General features: G+C 36.5%; 1 protein-coding gene across 7 annotated transcripts in view; it reads left to right on the top strand.

Annotated features, from left to right (window-relative positions):
• Positions 1 to 20121, top strand: part of DGKB (diacylglycerol kinase beta) — a 639765-nt gene that overhangs the window by 599806 nt on the left and 19838 nt on the right. For all 7 annotated transcript variants that reach the window (XM_059932825.1, XM_059932829.1, XM_059932827.1 and 4 more), the window contains 2 exons: positions 3999 to 4119; positions 5196 to 5256. In XM_059932825.1, coding sequence (XP_059788808.1) covers positions 3999 to 4119; positions 5196 to 5256 — 182 coding nt within the window. The remainder of the gene's footprint in view (positions 1 to 3998; positions 4120 to 5195; positions 5257 to 20121) is intronic.

Here is a 20121-nt window from a genome sequence, read left to right as displayed (position 1 = left end):
TGTGATATGGAAATATCTATGATATCGGTCAGTGACAAAGTCAGAGATATTTCTACTATGACTGTGGTTTATTGCCTAAATTTATAATTGAAAGAAGTGCTTAATTTCAATTACATGTTAGTGAAAAAGTTACATTCTTCTGCATTCAGAGTCACTGCCCCGTGTTAAGAATCTTGCTCTACTATATGCCAGTTTTGGTTATTTCATTAAGTTTCTTCCCTCTGAAGTACCTCTTCTAGACTCTCTATTTTAAATATGAAAATACCAAATTTGGCAGATTCTCTTGCCTCTGTTGTACCCCTGGAGCAATTTGGAAAGATATGCTAACTCTTTCAGAAACGTACTATTTTTCCCCTTCAGAAGTATATCTCATATCATTAATTAATCAAAAGCACTGTCTTCCTTGGAATAGACACACTTCCCAATATCAGGAGGTCAGGCTTTCTCAGTGCTCAGCGCATGACTCCCCCAGGGGGAGCTCTCACCTGCATCTCCTGGCCCAGATGCAACTTCTGCCTTCCTACCTATGATTCTTCTTTCACACGCAAGAAAGCCAACCAGATGCAATGACTGAGCATAATGCTGAATGTTCAGCTGCTCTAGTTTCTTTTGTAACCAAGTTACTTAGAAACTTTGGTATTACATGATTGATAACAAACTGATTATAAGAAACCCCACAGTACATGAGTGTGGTGAGATGCCATGGTTGAGAGCAGCTCTTTTACGCACCAATACACACACTGAGGAATGAGTGCTCGGACATTATGTCTTTCAGGCCACTGTGATGCCATTAGGATTTATAGTGGCAGTACTAAAGTGAAAAAGTCAGTGGCCCAAAATAGTTAATGTTTCTCTTAGGCAGAGTTTGGCACTTTCTGTCTAAAGGTCCAAATAATAAATATTGCAGGTTTTCTGGGCCATGTGATTTCTGCTGCAGCCACTCTCTTCCGCCATTGTAGTGTGAAAGCAGACATAGACAAAACCTAAACGAATGAGTGAGTGACTGTGTCCCAATAAAAACTAATTTGTGATTGGTGACATTTGAATTTAATATATCTTCAGATGTCACAATATGTCATTTAAAATTTTTTTTCTATCTGTAAACATGTAAAAACCATTCTTAACTTGCAAGCCATACAAAAACAGACAGTGGGCTGGATTCGGTTCATGGGCTGTAGTTCACTACTCCTACTTTTAAGTAGGAAAGCAATAGCCAGGTAACAGACCAATTAAGGAGGTGAATCTGGTTGGTTATGACATCCTAAGGGACCTGCACTTAAAGTAAATTTTAGCTAGAATGTGACGTGAGGAAGTCTTTGATGTTTCTAGATGATACCACATGTAGAAACAGAATTCAAAATTGTATAGAAATTATCTTTGTCTGAAATCAGTCAGGACCCTGACCTCAAAGACAATATGTAAGAGGCAGCAATTGTATACAGACATTGCAGGCTTCTGTATAAAAAAATGTCGAAGTGTTTATGGGAGCAAATTTATGCAGCACAAATTAGAATTTCTTTTTTTTTCTGAATACTTAATTAGAAAGAATATGGTATTTATTTACTTTGACCAGAGCTAGTAAATAGACGACCATTTCTCTACGGTTCTTTGTGTTAGCAAGAACATGAAAGTTTGAAAGCCTAGGTCTTCTAAATCTGTAAGAAATGTCTTCATTACCAATTATTAATGGTAGAATTGATTTTCATGGCATTTTTGCAGGGAGAAAAACAAAGACAAATTAAAAGAAAGAAAAAAATCAGAAGGAGGGTGGTAGACAGTAGCAATATGGTGTGGGTGTAGACAATCCCTGTGATTCATGGAGAAGTTAAGGCTTATACAGATTAACTCTCTTGTGAGAAAGTATTTCGTTTCTTGTAGAATAGTTTCCATCACCCAGATCCTTACAGAAATCAGCATAACATTTCACCTATTTAAGAATCAAGCAGTGGAAGATATGTAATACTAAATATGAACTTCACTTTTGTGGTGGTTGTTGTTTTATAAATATCACCAGACACACATCTGGGGTTTTAGCGCTTGCCACAGTGCAGTTTGCCGGTTGACATGTATCTAAAAAATGCGTATATTAACACCCAGGCTATAGAGCCAAGCACATTTTAGTGCCGGCTACAGCTGAAAGAATATGTTTCCATTCCTTGTCCATCTGTTCTTGGCAACATAAATTTAAACTAGAAACACAGAATAAGTTTCATGAGAAATAAGTCTAAATAGGGTTTAGAACAGCAAGGTGAATGTTCTCGGTTATTAGGACTTGTTAACATTTGATCTGGTAGCTGGCTGATCGTGTCCACGTGAAGAAATCTCATGCTGCAGCTAGAGCTTAAAGTTTAAAAAATAATAGTTTTTCTAAAATCAGTTCTCTTCAAAAAACATACAGTGGATTGGTTACACTTTTTGTTTTCAGGGCCTATATAAAATTTGCCAAAGATCATGGGCCTAGCAAACTTTGAGATTTCAAAGTGCTGTTCACCACGCATTTGAACAACGCTGAAAATATATCGTTTATTTTTCTGAACTTCGTGCTAAAATGGATTCATTAGCGGGGAATGAGGGCTTTCTGTACAAAATGGAGTACATACAACACACACATGCTGGTTTTTCTTCAAGTGCACCCTCAGCTACGACTAGCTATTACATGGTTATCTGTATAATCATCATGCCCTACCCTATGCCGCTCTATGCCACCCCCTCCAGCTTTTGTTGCTACTAAAACAATATTAAACAATTTATTGACATTTGAAAATACATGGGATTACGTGAAAATATCAGTATAGAAAAGGACCATATATGTGCACCTAGAATTTTACCTTCAAATCAAAGGTTCAGGCATTCTGAGCCAGATAAGTAAGCGAACGGGCTGTGTGCTGAGACTGCGCTCTGTCGGCGTTTACTGACGTGAGTACTTGCTCTGCTTTCCTGCTGAGTGAAAGTGTTCAGGTTGAAAAGGGACTTTGGAGCTCACACAGAACACTCTTACTCCCAAAATAAGAAATATTTCTATAAGTTTTAAAAGTATCTGTCTTTGGTGTGGCTCGTTTATCAAATACAGCATTGTGGTTATGCCTCAGAGTGATTGGATTCAAATTTTGGCTCTGTCACTTCCTATGTATGTTAATATGAATAAATTAGCTTCTCTAATTTTTAGCTTCTCTATCTGTAAATTCTAATAATCATATTTGTCTTCAACTGGTTTTGCGGGGGGGAGCAAGGGAGGTGATATACAGAGAGTGACTAGTCCAGTGACAGGCACTTAGGAAACACTCGACAAGCAATATGTAATGCTATTAGCCTCTTTTTACTGTACTCTGGTAAAAAAAAAAAATTATGATTGTATTGTGCTAATTATCTAACCTACTCCCAAGTAGAATGTGGTAGCACATTCCTTATCATTAAAAAAAAAAATTTCTGTTTTCAAGTTCAAGAAAAACTTGACATCCTGCTCAAGTTTACTTACGACTTTGGACAATTCACTCAATGATTTAGGGCCTCAAGTCTTATCTTTAAGTTGAGAAACTTTAATTCCATGATCTCTAAGGTCTTTTTTTCGAGTAATTTAACAAAATCATGTTTGACAGCATATCCTCATACTTTATTTATAGTATTGAAATGTGTATTTGCTGCCAAATGTCTGATGTGGGATGTAAAATGTTCCATATATACATGTGGAATAACGTTAAGTTTGTTGATGTTAAAAACTACTGGTATATTTTTTGGCATTATTTGGCTCAGAATCCATTCTTCCCGTTCTGTTTTAGAATAAGCTGACAGCACATCTTTTTCCACAGCACCTCAGGGTCTGGTTAAACTGAGAGTTTCAAAAGTAGGCCATCTTTTCGTTACTTTTAGTAGAGTATCCAAGACAGAGAAGCTTTCTTTGTGAAGTAGCTTTCATTTTTCATTTCCATAACACCCAATGACATGAAATTGTGCACATATGCATAGGCACTGTAATTTACAAGGTTTCTGTTTTCTTTCAGATCTGAGTGATCAGCTGCTGGAGGTGGTTGGCTTGGAAGGAGCCATGGAGATGGGGCAAATATACACAGGACTGAAAAGTGCTGGGCGGCGGCTGGCTCAGTGCTCCTCTGTGGTCATCAGGTAGCTCTTTCTCTATAATTGAGAAAGGAGGTTGACATGGCATAACTACAAATTAATTAAAGCCATACAAGACTCTGATAACCATGTTTGTTTTATCTGTGCCTCAAGTTATCAGTGATTAATGCTGATATATTTCAAAATAATGAAAATGGACAGTATTTACAAAGTTTTGGTTCACTATTACTTACCATGTCCATTGGAATTGGATTCTCTTTTGTTGAGACCGTGAATACAATTCTAACATACAAATTCTAACCCCTCTAATCTGGCTCACACTCCGTTTAATTTACTGAAGCATCAAAATATCTACTGGGCAAATTACCCAATGAAAACACTGTTGACGCACCGTTAACTTACATTCTTTCATGGACTAAAGTCTACCATTGCTTCTATAAATTAAATAATGGATTATTATAAAGTAGGATTTTATATGTGTATTACATTTAAATCTTTAAAAAAAATTTTTTTCAAAATTTTACCTGTAGAGAAAAGGTCTATTTTTACCCTAACGTGAAACCACAGATTATAGCACAGATATAATTGGTGTTATATATATGAAAGTTGATACTGGAAAATCTGAGGTGTCAAACACTTTTTCTCCAAGTTTGCAATGTGGATTTGCATGAAAACAAGGGAAGCCCTTTTGGCTGTAGGAATTCTGATTGTGGCATTAAACATAAACCCTACATTTGTCTTTTGGCATCCAGAATTTTTGTTTATATCACGACAGTTACCAGGAAGCTCTTAACATTCCTGTAACTAAGATACCTTTCAAAGTATTCATTAATATCAAGAGTTGAAGTTCCAGGACTTCCCTGGTGGTCCAGTGGTTAAGACTCCGATCTTCCGATGCAGGGGGTGCGGGTTTGATCCCTGGTTGGGGAACTATAGTCCCACATGCCACGTGGTGTGGCAAAAAAAAAAAAAGTTGAAGTTCCTTTCAAAGAGATAACTTGAGAGCAGAGCCCAGCTATTACCATATTTGCATTCCCTGGTCTCATAATTTTTTATGGGACATATAGTCTGTTGTATCAAGTATTTCCATGTTAAACTTAAAATGAAATATTTTTCCCCAGGACTAGCAAGTCTCTGCCAATGCAGATCGATGGGGAACCATGGATGCAGACCCCATGCACCGTGAGTACAGAGTAATTAAAATGCTATGTCACTTTCAATGTTGCTTCCCAGATACTATATATTCCCATAACTAACTAATCACATACTCCTATAAGTAAATAATCACAATACCTAAGCTTTGGACCTATCACCCAGTACCGTTTTTTTTTTTTTTTTTTTTTAATGTGACAGAGCCAATGCGTTCAGGTTTTAGGCATTATATGCCCTTGGCAATGATTAGTATTTGAATGTTTGTGTTAGCAAAAGTATAATCTTTGGATACCGTAGATCAATTATAAACTCTGGAACTAAACAAGATTGATAAAGTTTCTCTTAACCTTTCTTGTACTTATTTCAGAACGCCTTATAGGAAAAGTATTTATGGGATCTTCAAACATAATTCTCCCTGAATTTATTACCCATCTGTTCTTTTGCCTCCATTTGGGGATTTGAGGTCTTCCTTCTCTATAGAAAAGCTACCACTGTAGTTGTTCTCTGCATAACGAGATATTATTTAACTCAGACATTTAGATCTCCCTAAATTTCATTTGTATAGTGAACATTTTATTGCATTTCAGTAATATGCTAGGCACTTCTCTTGGCACTAAGAATAGAAACCTGATCAATAATAAAACATTGGAATAATAGAACATGGAATAGAATGTATTCCATAATATAATTGTCCTCAAGGAACTTACATTCTGATAATAAGAGATTAAATAAATTAATAAATATAAACAAACATGCATAATCAATATAACTTTTGATTACTAGAGTTATGAAAAATGACAGAGAGGAACTGGGTGGAGTATGAAGAGTACTACTTTAGATGAGTGAGTCTGGGAGGCCTTTTTGAAAGAAGGGTCAAAAGCTCAGTATGTTATACAGTAAGAAGGATGATGGAACCAAAGTTTTTAGAGGTTGGGTGAGAGTGTAAGAGGTAAAGTAGAAAAGATGGGCAGGGGACAGATCAAGTAGAAAAAATGATGGTAAAGAATTAGCATCTGATTCTAAGTGCAATAGGAAACTATTGAAAGATTTAAACACTCTTCTCAGGGAGAAGGGAAATTTAGCCCCTGTGCCATGTTTTAAATCAAGAAGGATTCATGGCAATAAAAATATCGAATATTTATTAAGCTTTTAGTTTGTGCCACATAGTTTGAGACACTTTGACCTGTATTGACAAATTTAATTCTCACAGAAATCCTATAATAAGCTTCATTTTGTGGATAAAGGCAGACAAAGGTTAAATAGTTTGCCTGATTCCAACCAGATAGTAAGTGGCAGGGTAGAACTTGAAACGCAGGTAACCGGGCTCCACTGTCTGCACTCTTCATGGCTACTCCCCACCCTGGCTCTCCACCTGAGAAGGCCCCAGGCCATCCCTGTGACCCTCCGCTCCAGAGTATGACCTTTGATAAATCACTTACTGCCTCTCCCTAGCTTTAAAAAGTCTGTATCTATTAAAACGTAATTAGTGCATTATAATACTTGTAGCTTATTTCACACAAGCTCTTCTGATGACTCTTTCGTTAACTTTTCTCTCAGCGAGTAACAGGATATTCATTTCACCTATTAATTATCATGATCTAAACAATTGTGAAATTAATAATTTTTATATAACGACTATTTAGTTTTCTCTCCGTGTAAACTCTCTTATTCATTTAAAACATTTATTGCAGTCAACACAGTGGACCAAGAACTGTACTAGACTCTGGCTCATTATTGTTATTTCACATTCTGGCATACTCTTCTTTTCCTAGAACCACATGGAGATCTGAACTTTAAATTTCACTTTAACTAAAGAGAATATTTAGTATTCATAGCGTTGGTATGGTTGAACTTAAGAGTGTTCTTTGCTTCAACTGAATAACACGTTTCTCTTACAGAACATAAAAATGGTAGAATGTTAAAATTCTTCGCTGAATTTAAATATCCATAAGCTGATACTCAATTTATGAAGAAATTGCTCTAGATATAATTTTAGAGCACAGCAGAAGTTCTGCTTTTCTTTAAGTGGAATATATAAAATAGAAAAGCACGTGATAAGTGGGTCTTGATTCTTACATCAATTAATATTTGTTTAAGAATCAGAGTAATATAAATTCTGAAGATAGGTGTGTTGATGGTTGCATGACAGTGTGAATGTACTTATGCCATTGAACTGTATACTTAAAAATGGTGAAAATGGTAAATTCTATGTTACATATATTTTATCACAATAAAAAAAGTAATTGAAAAAAAATTAAGGTAATATTTACTTACAAATTTCACTAATCCTAAGTTCCAATTACCAGGAAAAACAAAAACCAAAAAGCTTAAAACTGTCTCTTCACATGTTGTAATTATTTTTATGACCTTTTCAATTATCTCACTATAAAGTAGTCAACAGAAACTTGTTAGATACTCCTCTGTTCACAGTTTTGTAATAGTCACTGAGTTAACAGAGAATGGATTTTAACCATTTAACAATTAGCAATGTTAATAAGCATAACAAACTAAAGACACAATTAATTCTAGAAGACATTATATTGAAACAGTTCATGAAGAGCCTTTCTTTAGGGTGAACTCCAGAGCCTAACTCTATTCCCCTTCCTATCTTCCTCCCCATTCTTTCCTCCTGACCACTTCGAACATACTGACTCTGCTGTCCGTATGTTCCCATTGTGGGGAGAAAAAACTGAGCAGCTTAGGGAGGAGACAAGGAAGAGCAGTAATATATGGGAGGTCATACACTAGGTCGGATTTCATTTTGTATCTGCACACCCAGCCCTCCCACCCCAATTTATTCTGAGTGATGGGTGTCTAGTAAAGTTTCGTTAAGTGAGGAGTGACCATACTAAGCCTCAAATTCAGTGTAACCAAAATGAACGCATCATGTACCTCCTTCCATCTCCTCTCTACCCACCATATAATGACTTTTTCTTACATTCCAAAATTCCTGCTCCTCCCTTTACCATATTGAGTTAGTGGAGCCCAGTGTTTCCCAAGCTAGAAATCTGAGAGCCATCCTATACTTCTCTCCATACCCTAAAATTCACTAACTGTGCCCAGTTGATAATATGTCATATTTCTGGACTCTTTTCTTTTAATCCCTACCACCATTGTCCTAGATTTGGCCCATTTCATTTCTCCTCACTCTCAGCAATAGCCACATCAATCTTTCCCCATCCCCATTTTTTTTTTTTCTATTTAGATCCATCCTTCACTCTTCTACCAAAATGCTCACTATAAAATGCTAATCTCACCACGACACTCTTCCAATTAAAACACTTAATTTCTTTCTATCTGATGAAATATAGTTTGAATCGGGCTTCCTGTTTCACTGCTATCATCGCTTACTTCTTTTTCATATTTTCATATAGTTTCCTCTTGCCCAAATAAACCTTTCTCCTTCTTTAGTTGAGTTACACAACTCATCTTTTGAGACTCATTTCATGCTGCCACTCCTCCATAAATTCTGTTTTGAATATCACCCCTCCCTTCACTCTATCCCGTCCCTGACCCCAACTAGTCTAAAAGCTCAGCCCCAGTGCTTCATAGCTTTATCAAAGAACTAACTACGTTAAATTGAAGTTATCGGCTTTTCTGACTAGCTTCTGGGTAGACGTAAGCTTATTAAGGTCAGGCACTATGATTTTAGCCATCCCTGTACCTGCAGAGCATAGCACTGTGCCTCGCACATCGTTAGGCTGCCAACACCATGTGCATTTTGAATTTGTGAGTTTCTTAAATAATTCTTGGGGTAGTATAATAATTTTAAAAAATGCTTTCTACTAAATCTTTCACTGAACATAATGTAGGTTGGCTAGCAATTCATTCACATATTTTTCATATATACATACATGTAAAAGTTATTTTGAGTTATCTTTATTCATTACATTCTCAAAGCAAAGAATTTTGAATGTATCGGAGAAGAAATACTTTCTCAACATTAAAAGATTTAATCTCTCTGTTTCCTGAAATAGGACGATTAAACTTTTGGGCCACTTCCCTCTGCATTATCAATTATGTATTCATTTTACACATTGTATAGGCTACATTCTGTTAATACATTGAAATAGTCATGTACTAGTTGTTACTTGTGTTACTTTTATGAAAAGTAATGCCAAACAGGTTGTAATGCAATATCACTCTGGGTGCTTTGTCTATGATTAAGTCAGAAAAGATTCCTGAAACTTTCTTCCATGTGGTAGAGAATGGGAGGGAAGTCATGAACAGATCATAAGCTAAATGGTGAAATGACCACAGGTAAAATATGAAAGTGATAGCTGAAGTCAAGACAACTTCTGGAAGGCATATACATGTGTTTTGGTCTCTCTTTGCCTGTTTTAAATACCTTCCTTGGTATAATACTTCTCAGGACTCTGACCCACTTGCCCAGTCTCAGCCTCTAGTATTAAATACCTTCAACACTCAACTCAGCCCTGAGCTGGTAATTAGCCAATCCCCGCCAAGCCTGGTAGTCTTACTGCTTTAAGTGTGATCCCTAGTATTCTTGGGACAGATACTTGGTCGTTTAGTGCCCTAAGAGCCACTGCCTCCTTCAGTCCCCATTTCCACTGAGTGGACCATTCTATAAGATGCTGCTTTCTGACTTGCATGCCACTTTCCTTCTCTGGCTCTAGCTTCTAGTTGATTCAGACATCGGCTAGTTGCCTAGCTTTTGCTCGTACCCTCTCTTAGGAAGGCTGGATCTTTTTCCCATGGCCCTAGACACTGCAGTTACTTGGAGTTTATCTTCATTTTGACGCTCGTTTTTGCAAAGCGAATATATTCAGCACAGCTTTAAAATGTAAGCTCTTTCAAAAGAGGAACAGTGTTTCAGGGCCTATTAAATTTTTACTTATGTGTTTGTTGTAATCATTTAAAATAATCATAATTGTAAAGTGTTATTTAATCTTAAATCATTTGCTGAAATACAATTTAATCTCAGGACATTAAGATAGAAAATAAACATTTTATAAATGTAAGATCTTCCAGTCCCAGGAATTTAGTGATATGTAGATGAAGGCTAACTGAATTTACAAAACACTGAGATGTCGTTGAGATGTTTGGAAGAAACCATGGTAATAATGCTTAACAATATTTAGCATCATTCATGATATACCAGTTTCTTTTCTGTATATTCATATTTATTTTTATTTAATCCTCAAAACAACCCTAAGAAGTCAGTAAAGTTATGACTCCCGTATCATAAATTAAAAAAAAAAACAACCTTGAAGCAGATAAGCCAAGCATCTTGACCAAGGCCACACAGTTAGAGGTAGTCAGTGGGCTCTAATGCCTTTTCCCTTAATTATGATGCTTTGTTGCCTCACTCAGTGGCTTGTACTCGTAATCAGTTACAACTCTATCAGTTATAACAGAATTCAGTTCTTTTTCACCTTATTTACATTTTTTCTCTTTACTTAATACATTATATTTTCCTTCCCAGTATAGCCAAAGCCATCCATCACATTGCCAGAATTACTACTGAACAACATAACTATGATCAGCCAACTCCCTGATCTCAAAGTTCATTGCCTCCTCATTTCACACAGCATAGAGTTCAATATCCTTGTCATGGCATTAAATCATTCTCCCAAGGCTTCCATCAGCCAACCATGCTTCATAGGGACCACTCTCCAAAGGCTTTCTACTCATACTGCTTAATTATGTACCTGCAATCTCCATCCCCTATTTTGTGGTTTAGAAATAGACACATTTTTCTGGCCTTCAAGCAGGCTCCCAGGAAATCTGTGGTTTCTTCCAGCAGTTCTGTAGGACCCATGGTTTGCATTTCTTTCATTTAATCTTACCTACGGTTTATTATTTTGCCTGAATTAATTATCCTGTGCTGTTGGGATATATATATATATTTATAAGTTACTTCAAAATCTTTCTGGAAAGTGATGGGATATAAATACATATATACTAAAAATAAAATAAAATCCCTTCCTTCAATGCCAAGCTTAGCAACAATTTCCTCACAAAACCTTTTAACTCCCCATCTGTGTGAAATAACTGCCTGATCCTTTGTACTCCTGTGACTCTCTGTTAATATCTTCTTAATGCCATCCCAGTGCACAGCTTTGTATTTCAGCAATGCATGTATGTGTCCAGCTCTTCTGACTTAATTGTAAACATTTTATGATTTCATCCTTAATTCCTCATCATACCTCACATAGTGTCTTTTACATAATACGGTTTCAGATGAGAAGTCCACATGTGAATCATTGCTCTGCAATATGTAATGCATCATTTTTCTCAGGCTGCTTTCAGGAATGTTTCCCTCTGTCTTTACTTTTCAGTACTTTGATTTTGATGAGTGGGCATGGATTTCTTTAAGCTTATTCTGTTTTAGTTTCTCTGAACTTCATGAATCTGTAGGTTTATGTCTTTTGCCCAATTGGGAAGTTTTCAGCCATTATTTCTTCAAATACTGATTTAAGCACCACAGTCTTTCTCCTTTCCTTCTAAACTCTGATGACATGTTTTAGATATCTCTGTAGTATCCCAATATCTGAGTCTCAGTTAATTTTTTCTTTCCTCTTTGTTCTTTCTATTGCTCATATTGGATAATATCTATTCATCTATATTCAAGCTCGCTGACTTTTTCCTCTCTTATCTCCATGCTGTTCTTGAGCCCATGCAGTTAACTTTTATTTTGGTCGTTGAGTTTTTCCGTTGTAAAATTTTCAGTTGGTTCCTTTTTTTTTTCATATCCTCTATTTCTCAGCTGACCGTCTCTATCTTACCTTTCATTTCAAGAGTGTGTGCCATTACTTCTTGGAGCATGGTTGTAGTTGCCGCTGTAGATTTCTTGTCTGGTAATTCCAACACTTTTATCATCTCAGAGGTTGCATCACTGGCTGTCTTTCCCCTTGGGAGTTTTTGAGATTTTTCCTGGATCATCATGTATTGAAAAATGTTGGATTGTATCCTAAAAATGATACAATCATGTTATTAGACTCTAGGTGTTGTTTAATTCTTGTGGGGAATGTTGATTTATTATTGTTGCTATTTCAGCAGGTAACTGACCCAGTTAGTTTCAGGCCACAAATCCAGATCTGCTGCCTGTGAGCTGTGGTTCTAATGTCAGTTCAATTTTCAAAGTTTTTGCAGTGTTATTTAGATTTATGCTACATGTACAAGATCCACAGGCTTATCTGGAACCTGGGTGGTGGTCTACCCCCTAATTCAGTTCTCTACATTGTCAGTATGCTTCATAAAGTCAAATCTGTGCATACACTGCTCAGGGGTAAACTCAGGAGATCACATACAACTTTAAGAGATAGTCTTTTTGAGGCCCTCTCCACTCTAGGATCTCCCTGATGTTTTTTGACTCCCAGGGCTCCTCTGACTAGAAACAGAAGGCTTTCATTTCTCTGAACTACCATGTACTTCTTCATATAGTATCTGCTTCCAGGGCCCTGTGGTAAGGGGATGAAGAGAGAAAAAAATCAGCAGGTATTTGCCCATGCTTTTGGGACCGTAGTTTCACTGACCAGAGAGAAGGGCTTTCCTTCAGGGGAGTTGTAGGCACCTGCCACTGCTATGGAATTGCCAGGGGACCGGGATGGGAGAGGTTGGGGTGGCGGGGGGAGGGGGAGATGACACAAGATACTTCTCTCACGCTCTCTGACCTCTCCCTGTATGTCCTTCATTTCCTACCCCAGACACACAGGGCTTTTCTTGGAGCTTTCCATCTGTACTTGGTGTACTGTTCCAGGTTTTGAGCTGCCTTTAATTCCAGACTGGGGAATATGAGAAGGGAGAAAAAACAGGAAGGTCATCACTGGCTCAGTGGCACTTCATGCTCTGGTTTCCTTCCCCAATCTACGTGCTGTCATTTGCTTTTCACCAATCCTCAGTTAGCTGCTCCGTGCATTCTGTGCCGGGTTGGTAGTTGCCTTCAGCGGGAGAGACAGGGTAGCATGTGCTTACTTCTTCTTGACTAGAACTGAAAACACCACCACTCTCCTTAGATTTTGTATATGGCCATTTTGAGATCTGCATGAATAGTCCCCATCAGATTGGTATATTATTAGCCAGAAGTACTTATCTGCCAACTTACAGATTTCACAGTACAGTCCCCATTTACATATATTTTACAGAAATTCTAAATAAGTCTGAGAACTGCTCTAAACCTTGAATTATAAATCTTATCCATTTTGAGAAAACTTCATTAATTTTTTCCCATTTTTGTGTCCTGCATTTAGGCAGTTGAGACTACATTTACCTTGTTATTTGAGTGAAAATAATTGACCAAAAAGGCAGAGATTCTCTACTCACCTATAAAGATAAAGTTAAGTTTTATGTATTTCTCTAGGCAGTAATGATGTGGATGACCACACGAGATGTTTTTTTAGATTACTTTGTCTGTAGGCAAACATTTTAAGAGTATTGCAAGTAAGTTATGTGATTATATGGGAGGCTTTTAGACTGTGGAGGTGAGGTTAGGTGAACGTTCAAGGTCATGAAGCAAAGAGTTATAAAACTGGGACTGTTTCTAACTTGTTTTTCTACTCCCAAACCTGTCATCAGTTCATTAGGCTTATTTGCCTAAGGATGAAAAGTTGAGAGAGAAGAAAATACAAGGTCTCTGAAATTTTCTGTGATGCATAGCAGTGAGCGTAAAACAGGCAGCCAGGCAGTGAGACTTTCTCGGGCAGCTCTAACCACAGCAAACCAAGCATAGGGCACTTACAGTTGAGAAGCAAATTAAGCAATTTTAAGAAAGAGATTGTTTTAACAGCCCTTTCAACTCACTTGTAAAGCTGAATATCATGAAAATTCTTTCTGCTTGGGAATACCATTTGAATGAGAATTTCCCATGATATTATATTGGGAAGTACAAGGATATCAGACAGATTACTTGTTTCCGTAGTTTATATGCTTACATCTCTCTTGATTACTAAAGATACAGTAAATACTTTTAAAGGCAAATTGTGGCTAGAACAACGTTTCCTGAAAAGAAGCTACTAAATCCTAAATATAAACAGAACATTAAAAGATTTATGGGGAGAATGGGAAATTTAAGAAGTAGGAAAATAGCTAGAATTTGCTTATCTTTATGGCAGGTGGGTCTCCTTATACCTACTACCTGGATTAACTGATCACAGACCTGGGAACTGAAAACAGGTTAGAAATTACAAAACCTTACCACTCTTTAATTATAGAATCTCAACCATTTTATTACAGTTTCTGTATGTCAGCTTTTTATTTGAAACCCATTCTAGGTTTTAATATTTTAGAAGTTAGTTTGAGCAAGCTGGCATCCACAACTAAAATGGTCCACTTCTCTAGCCCATTAGCAGCAATTCAAAGTAGTCTGAGGTTAAAAATATTTTTCACTCCTTGAAAACAGTGTTTTATGGGATTTCTATATGAAGGGGAGGAAAAAACTGCTTAGTAATAGTACTGTGCAAAATAACTAGATCCCAATGGGTAGAAAACAGAAATAAAGGCCAGAATCCAGTGTCTCATATTTGTTGTATCAGTGACCTCTGGACTTCAGAGAATTACTTAATCTTGGAACTATTTCCTTATTCCTAAAACCAGCTACCTACAACTCACAAGAGAGTATTGAAGGGTTGTTGAAAATTACTTTGCATCACATGTATCAACACTGAGAAAGTATTAATTATTTTGTGGTGTATATTAAGTATTGTTATATTTTATAATGCACCTGAATTTTCTTCTTTTTCATTGTTTAGACTTTCTTGTTATCCTGAATCATACAGGAAAAAAATAGTTAAACTCATGTTACTTTATGTTGGGATAATATTTGACATCTATTTGAGATTTAACCAAAGTACTATAGAAAATGTAGCAGTGACTTTTACTGTTTTCCTATAATCACAGATAAACTCGTACTGGAAAAAGATATCATTTCACCATAATATTTAACTTCTTTAGTAATTATCTAAAAGGAAAATTATATTAAAACTCATGCAGAATAGAATAGTGCATGAAACCTGCAGGTTACCTAACTCTTGAATCTCCCAAGACCCTTGCATTAAGTCTATTAAGTTTAAATAATATTAAATAATAGCTAATGTAACAGGTTGATTTCCTGGAAATTAGTCTTATTTTGAAAATTTTATAAGAATATTATTTTCTCATTAAAAGTTACACAGCTATTGAAACATGACACTTGCTGCCTTTGCAGACACGCCATATTTTTTAACCCTCAATAGATATTTATTAATAAATTAATAAGAAATTCCTATTGAGTTATTGTTGCATTTTCAAAGTAAGTTATACCATTGAACTAGTAGTACTTGCTTAAGTCATTGAAATCAGAGAAAATTGGCACTCTTTTTTTTTTTTTAGGTAAGAAGTAGATTTATTTAGAGAGATACAAATTCCACAGACAGAATGCGGTCTGTCTCAAAAGGCGAGAGCAGCCCTGAAATATGGGGTGGTTAGTTTTTATGGGCTGGGTAATTTCTTAGGCTAAAGAGTAGGAGGATTATTCCAACTATTTTGGGGAAGGGGTGGGGATTTCCAGGAATTGGACACTGCCCACTTTTTGGCCTTTTATGGTTGGCCTCCAGAACTGTCATGGCGCCTGTGGATGACAGACACATCATTTTTAAAGAATCATAAGCCGCTTTGATGGCTTACTTTAGAGGGGGAAAAAAGCAGGCAAGGTAACGTGTATTTTTAGTGATAAAAGAAAAAGAGTAACCCATAAATTATCAGTAGGAAAATTGTTAATAGGTAGGTGTAGACAGTGAGTATTTTCTTGATATGCCTGGAAATTGAATTTTGCCTAATATTTAAATACAAAATAAGAATAAATCTTAAGAAAATACTGCCATTTGTTATTCCATGAGTCTAAATCTTGACATTTTGAGGAACAGAAAATTAACTAACAGTCTTCTGTCATCTTGAGACATATTTGGATAATCAGATTGCTGTTCTGGTGGGTATACTTTTTAAGGTGTGAGTGGTAGTGAGACTCCAAAAGCAGTTAAATAGAACATAAAGTAAAAGCGTCCTGTTACCTAAGACTTCATTGGTAAATACTCTTACATAATTTTGCATTTCTAAGCCTTTTTTCCCCAAAGACTGGCACTTTAGTGTTTAGTGGCATTAGTTTGTGTGTTCCGTTCCCCTGTTACTTATGCATTAATTAGTTTTGTTTACCTGTGCATAATTTTTTCCTAATTTCACAACAGTTGGGGTTTTTTTGTTTTTTGTTTTTGTTTTTGTTTTTGTTTTGTAATTGACAATGCACTTTACTGCATATGCGCTTTCTGGCCCCCAAACAGGAATGTTAAGGTGTAAAGCACCAACCTCTTCATCTCAGACTGTTAAAAAAAAGGATTGGTTGTGACTAATTTCCAATTAATCTGCAGTGGTTACAGGGAACAAAACAATTGCACCTACTAATTAAAATTTAAAATATTCCAAAGTGTCATCTTTAGGTGTCTTTGGAATATATAATTTCCATTTTGGTTCATTGCTGGATCTGTTAACACCCATGAGCTTGACAGCTCTATTAATTTAAAGACTCAGTAATACCTATTAGTACAAAACATGAAAAAAAATACCATTAATCATTTATTTTAATTTTGCAGCTCTGTCATTTTCTCAGTATGTTTTAAAATTATCATGACACCATAATGTGCACAAATCGACCTGGATGAAGGGGAAACGGATCACACTACTTAGGAGAGATACTGAAGTATGTTATTAGAGCTTAATTAATGCCAAACTGATTAGATTTGATTGCATTTTACACAAAAATATTTTAAAGAATTTTTTCTTACTGTATTATATTTTAAAAGTTATCCCAAACAGGTTATGTTTACAATTATACTTACCTTTTTATAGCTCTTTTCTTTAATACATTCTATTTAAATATTATGAAATAAACCTACATTGTTCTCTTGTTTTCATTGTGAAACCTGAATTAATCTACTCAGTTTTAATTTAGAAAAGTTCATTTCAGTTTAGCTCAAAGAAAATAGCATCTCTCATAGATATGTTCTTTGATAGGAACTCCTAACCCAAAGTGGACACAATGTCCAAAGACATGAAAGGGCAAAAATTGAAATGAGAAATTTACTAAGTATATAATACCTTATGCATTTATACTGATGTGATCCAGGACTGCTAAACACACTAAAAGTGATAAAATTATATGCACTTAACAGAATTATGTCATTAGCTTTCTAGAATACCAATAGCTATTTTATTTATATTTACATCTGGTTAAAAATTGAATATATTTCTCTAGAATGCGTAAAGTTAATAGTCTCTTAGTTGATGTGCATCATCGTACTAGTATGTAGATTTGATTTCTCTCCAGAGCAGTTAGAGGTCTCTCTTCTGGTGGCTACAAACTGTAGAATCGTAAGGCCTGAGCCTGACTTTTCTCCCACAGTCTGCCTTGTGGAAGACCTTATCTAGCTCTTCATTTCTTCTGATTTTGTGTATTATAATTAGAAAATATGGCTAACATATTCTAAGCTTTTCCTCAAAAGGCAACATACTGTATTGTTGAATTTTTTTTTTAATTAATTTATTAATTAATTTATTTATGGCTGTGTCGGGTCTTCGTTTCTGTGCGAGGGCTTTCTCTAGTTGCGGCAGCTGGGGGCCACTCTTTATCGCGGTGCGCGGGCCTCTCACTGTCGCGACCTCTCTTGTTGCGGAGCACAGGCTCCAGACGCGCAGGCTCAGTAGTTGTGGCTCATGGGCCCAGTTGCTCCGTGGCATGTGGGATCTTCCCAGACCAGGGCTCGAACCTGTGTCCCCTGCATTGGCAGGCAGATTGTCAACCACTCCGCCACCAGGGAAGCCCTGAAAGTTTTAAAGAGTAAGCCTTCTTATCCACTATCAGAGCACAGTGTTTCATAGAGATATTCCCAGGATGGGTTACCAATTTCAAATCAGAATTTGAATGAAAAAAACTTAATAAAAATACACTGAATAGAATTTAATAATTTATTTTTTTATTTCCTTGAATAGTCAGAACACAGTTGCACATGTCTTATTTGAGAAGACTTTTAAAAAATGAGAGGATTTTAACATATTACAGACATACCTCGGAGATATTGCAGGTTCAGTTCCAGACCACTACAATAAAGCAAATATTGCAGAAAAGCAAGTCACATGAATTTTTTTGGTTTCCCAGTGCCTATAAGTTATGTTTATAGTATACTGTAGTCTATTAAGTATACAATAGCACTGTTTCTAAAATAGAACGTACAAACCTAAATTTAAAAATACTTTCTTGTTAAAAAATGCTAACTATCACTTGATCCTTCAGTGAGTCATAATCTTCTTGCTGGAGGAGGATCTGGCCTGGATGTTGATGGCTGCTGACTGATCAGGGTGGTGGTTGCTGAAGGTTATGGTGGTTTTGGCAGTTTCTTAAAATAAGACAGCGATGAAGTTTGCTGCATTGGTGGACTCTTCCTTTCACAGTCAATTTCTCTGTAGCATCAATACTGTTTGATAGCATTCTACCTACAAGAGAACTTGTTTCAAAACTGGGGTCAATCCTCTCAAACCCTGCCGCTGCTTTATCAACTAAATTTATGTAATATTCTAAGCCCTTTGTTGTCATTTCAACAGTGTTCACAGAATCTTCACCAGGAGTAGATTCCATCTCAAGAAACCATTTTCTTTGCTCATCCTTAAGAAGCTACTCCTCATCTGTGAAAGCTTTATCATGAGATTGCAGCAATTCAGTCACCTCTTCAGGCTCCATTTCTAATTCTAGTTCTTCTAGTTCTATTGCTATTTTCACCACATCTATAGTTACTTCCTCCACTGAAGTCTCGAACCCCTCAAAGGCATATATGAAGGTTGGATCCACTTCTTCCAAACTCCTATCAATGTTGATATTTTGACCTCTTCCCATCAATCAGGTATGTTCTTATTGGCATCTAGAATGGTAAATCCTTCCCAGAAGGTTTTCAGTTTACTTTGCCCAGATCCATCAGAGGAACCACTATCTGTGGCAGCTATAACCTTACAAGATGTGTTTCTTAAACAATAAGACTTGAAGGTCAACATTACTTCTCGATCTATGGACTGCAGAATGGATGTTGTGTTCGCAGGCATGAAAACAACAGTAATCTCCTTGTACATCTCCATCAGAGCCCTTGGATGACCAGGTACATTGTCGATGAGCAGTAATATTTTGAAAGGAACCTTTTTTTCTGGGCATTAGGTCTCAACACTGGGCTTAAACTATTCTGCAAACCATGTTATAAACAGATGTGCTGTCATCCAGGCTTTGTTGTTCCATTTAGAGAACACAAGCAGAGTAGATTTAGCATAATTTTTAAGGGGCCTAACATTTTCAGAATGGTAAATGAGCATTGGCTTCAACTTAAAGTCACCAGCTGCGTTAGCCCCTAACAAGGGACAGTCAGCCTGTCCTTTGAAACTTTGAAGCCAGGCGTTCACTTCTCCTCTACAGCTATAAAAACCCCAGATGGCATCTTCCAGTGTAAGGCTGTTTTGTCGACATTGAAAATTTGTTGTTTAGTATTGCTACCTTCATTAACTATCTTAGCTAGATCTTTTGGATAATTTGCTGCAGCTTCTACATCAGCATTTGCTGCTTCACCTTGTACTTTTTTGTAATGGAGATGGCTTCTTTCCCTAAACCTCATGAACCAACCTCTGCTAGCTTCAAGCTTTTCTCCTGCAGCTTCCTCACCTCTCTCAGCCTCCATAGAAATGAGGAGAGTTAGGGCCTTGCTCTGGGTCAGGCTTTGGCTTAAGGGAATGTTGTAGCTGATTATCTTCTGTCAGACCGCTAAAACTTTCTCCATCTCAACAATAAGGCTGTTTTGCTTTCTTATTATTCATGTGTCGACTGGAGTAACACTTTTGGTTTCCTTCATGAACTTTTTCGTTGCATTCACAACT

This window comes from Balaenoptera ricei, chromosome 9 (assembly GCF_028023285.1).
Source record: "Balaenoptera ricei isolate mBalRic1 chromosome 9, mBalRic1.hap2, whole genome shotgun sequence".
Classification (NCBI taxonomy): domain Eukaryota; kingdom Metazoa; phylum Chordata; class Mammalia; order Artiodactyla; family Balaenopteridae; genus Balaenoptera; species Balaenoptera ricei.
Note: the sequence above shows the minus strand (reverse complement) of the source record. Positions and strands in the feature narration are given on the sequence as shown.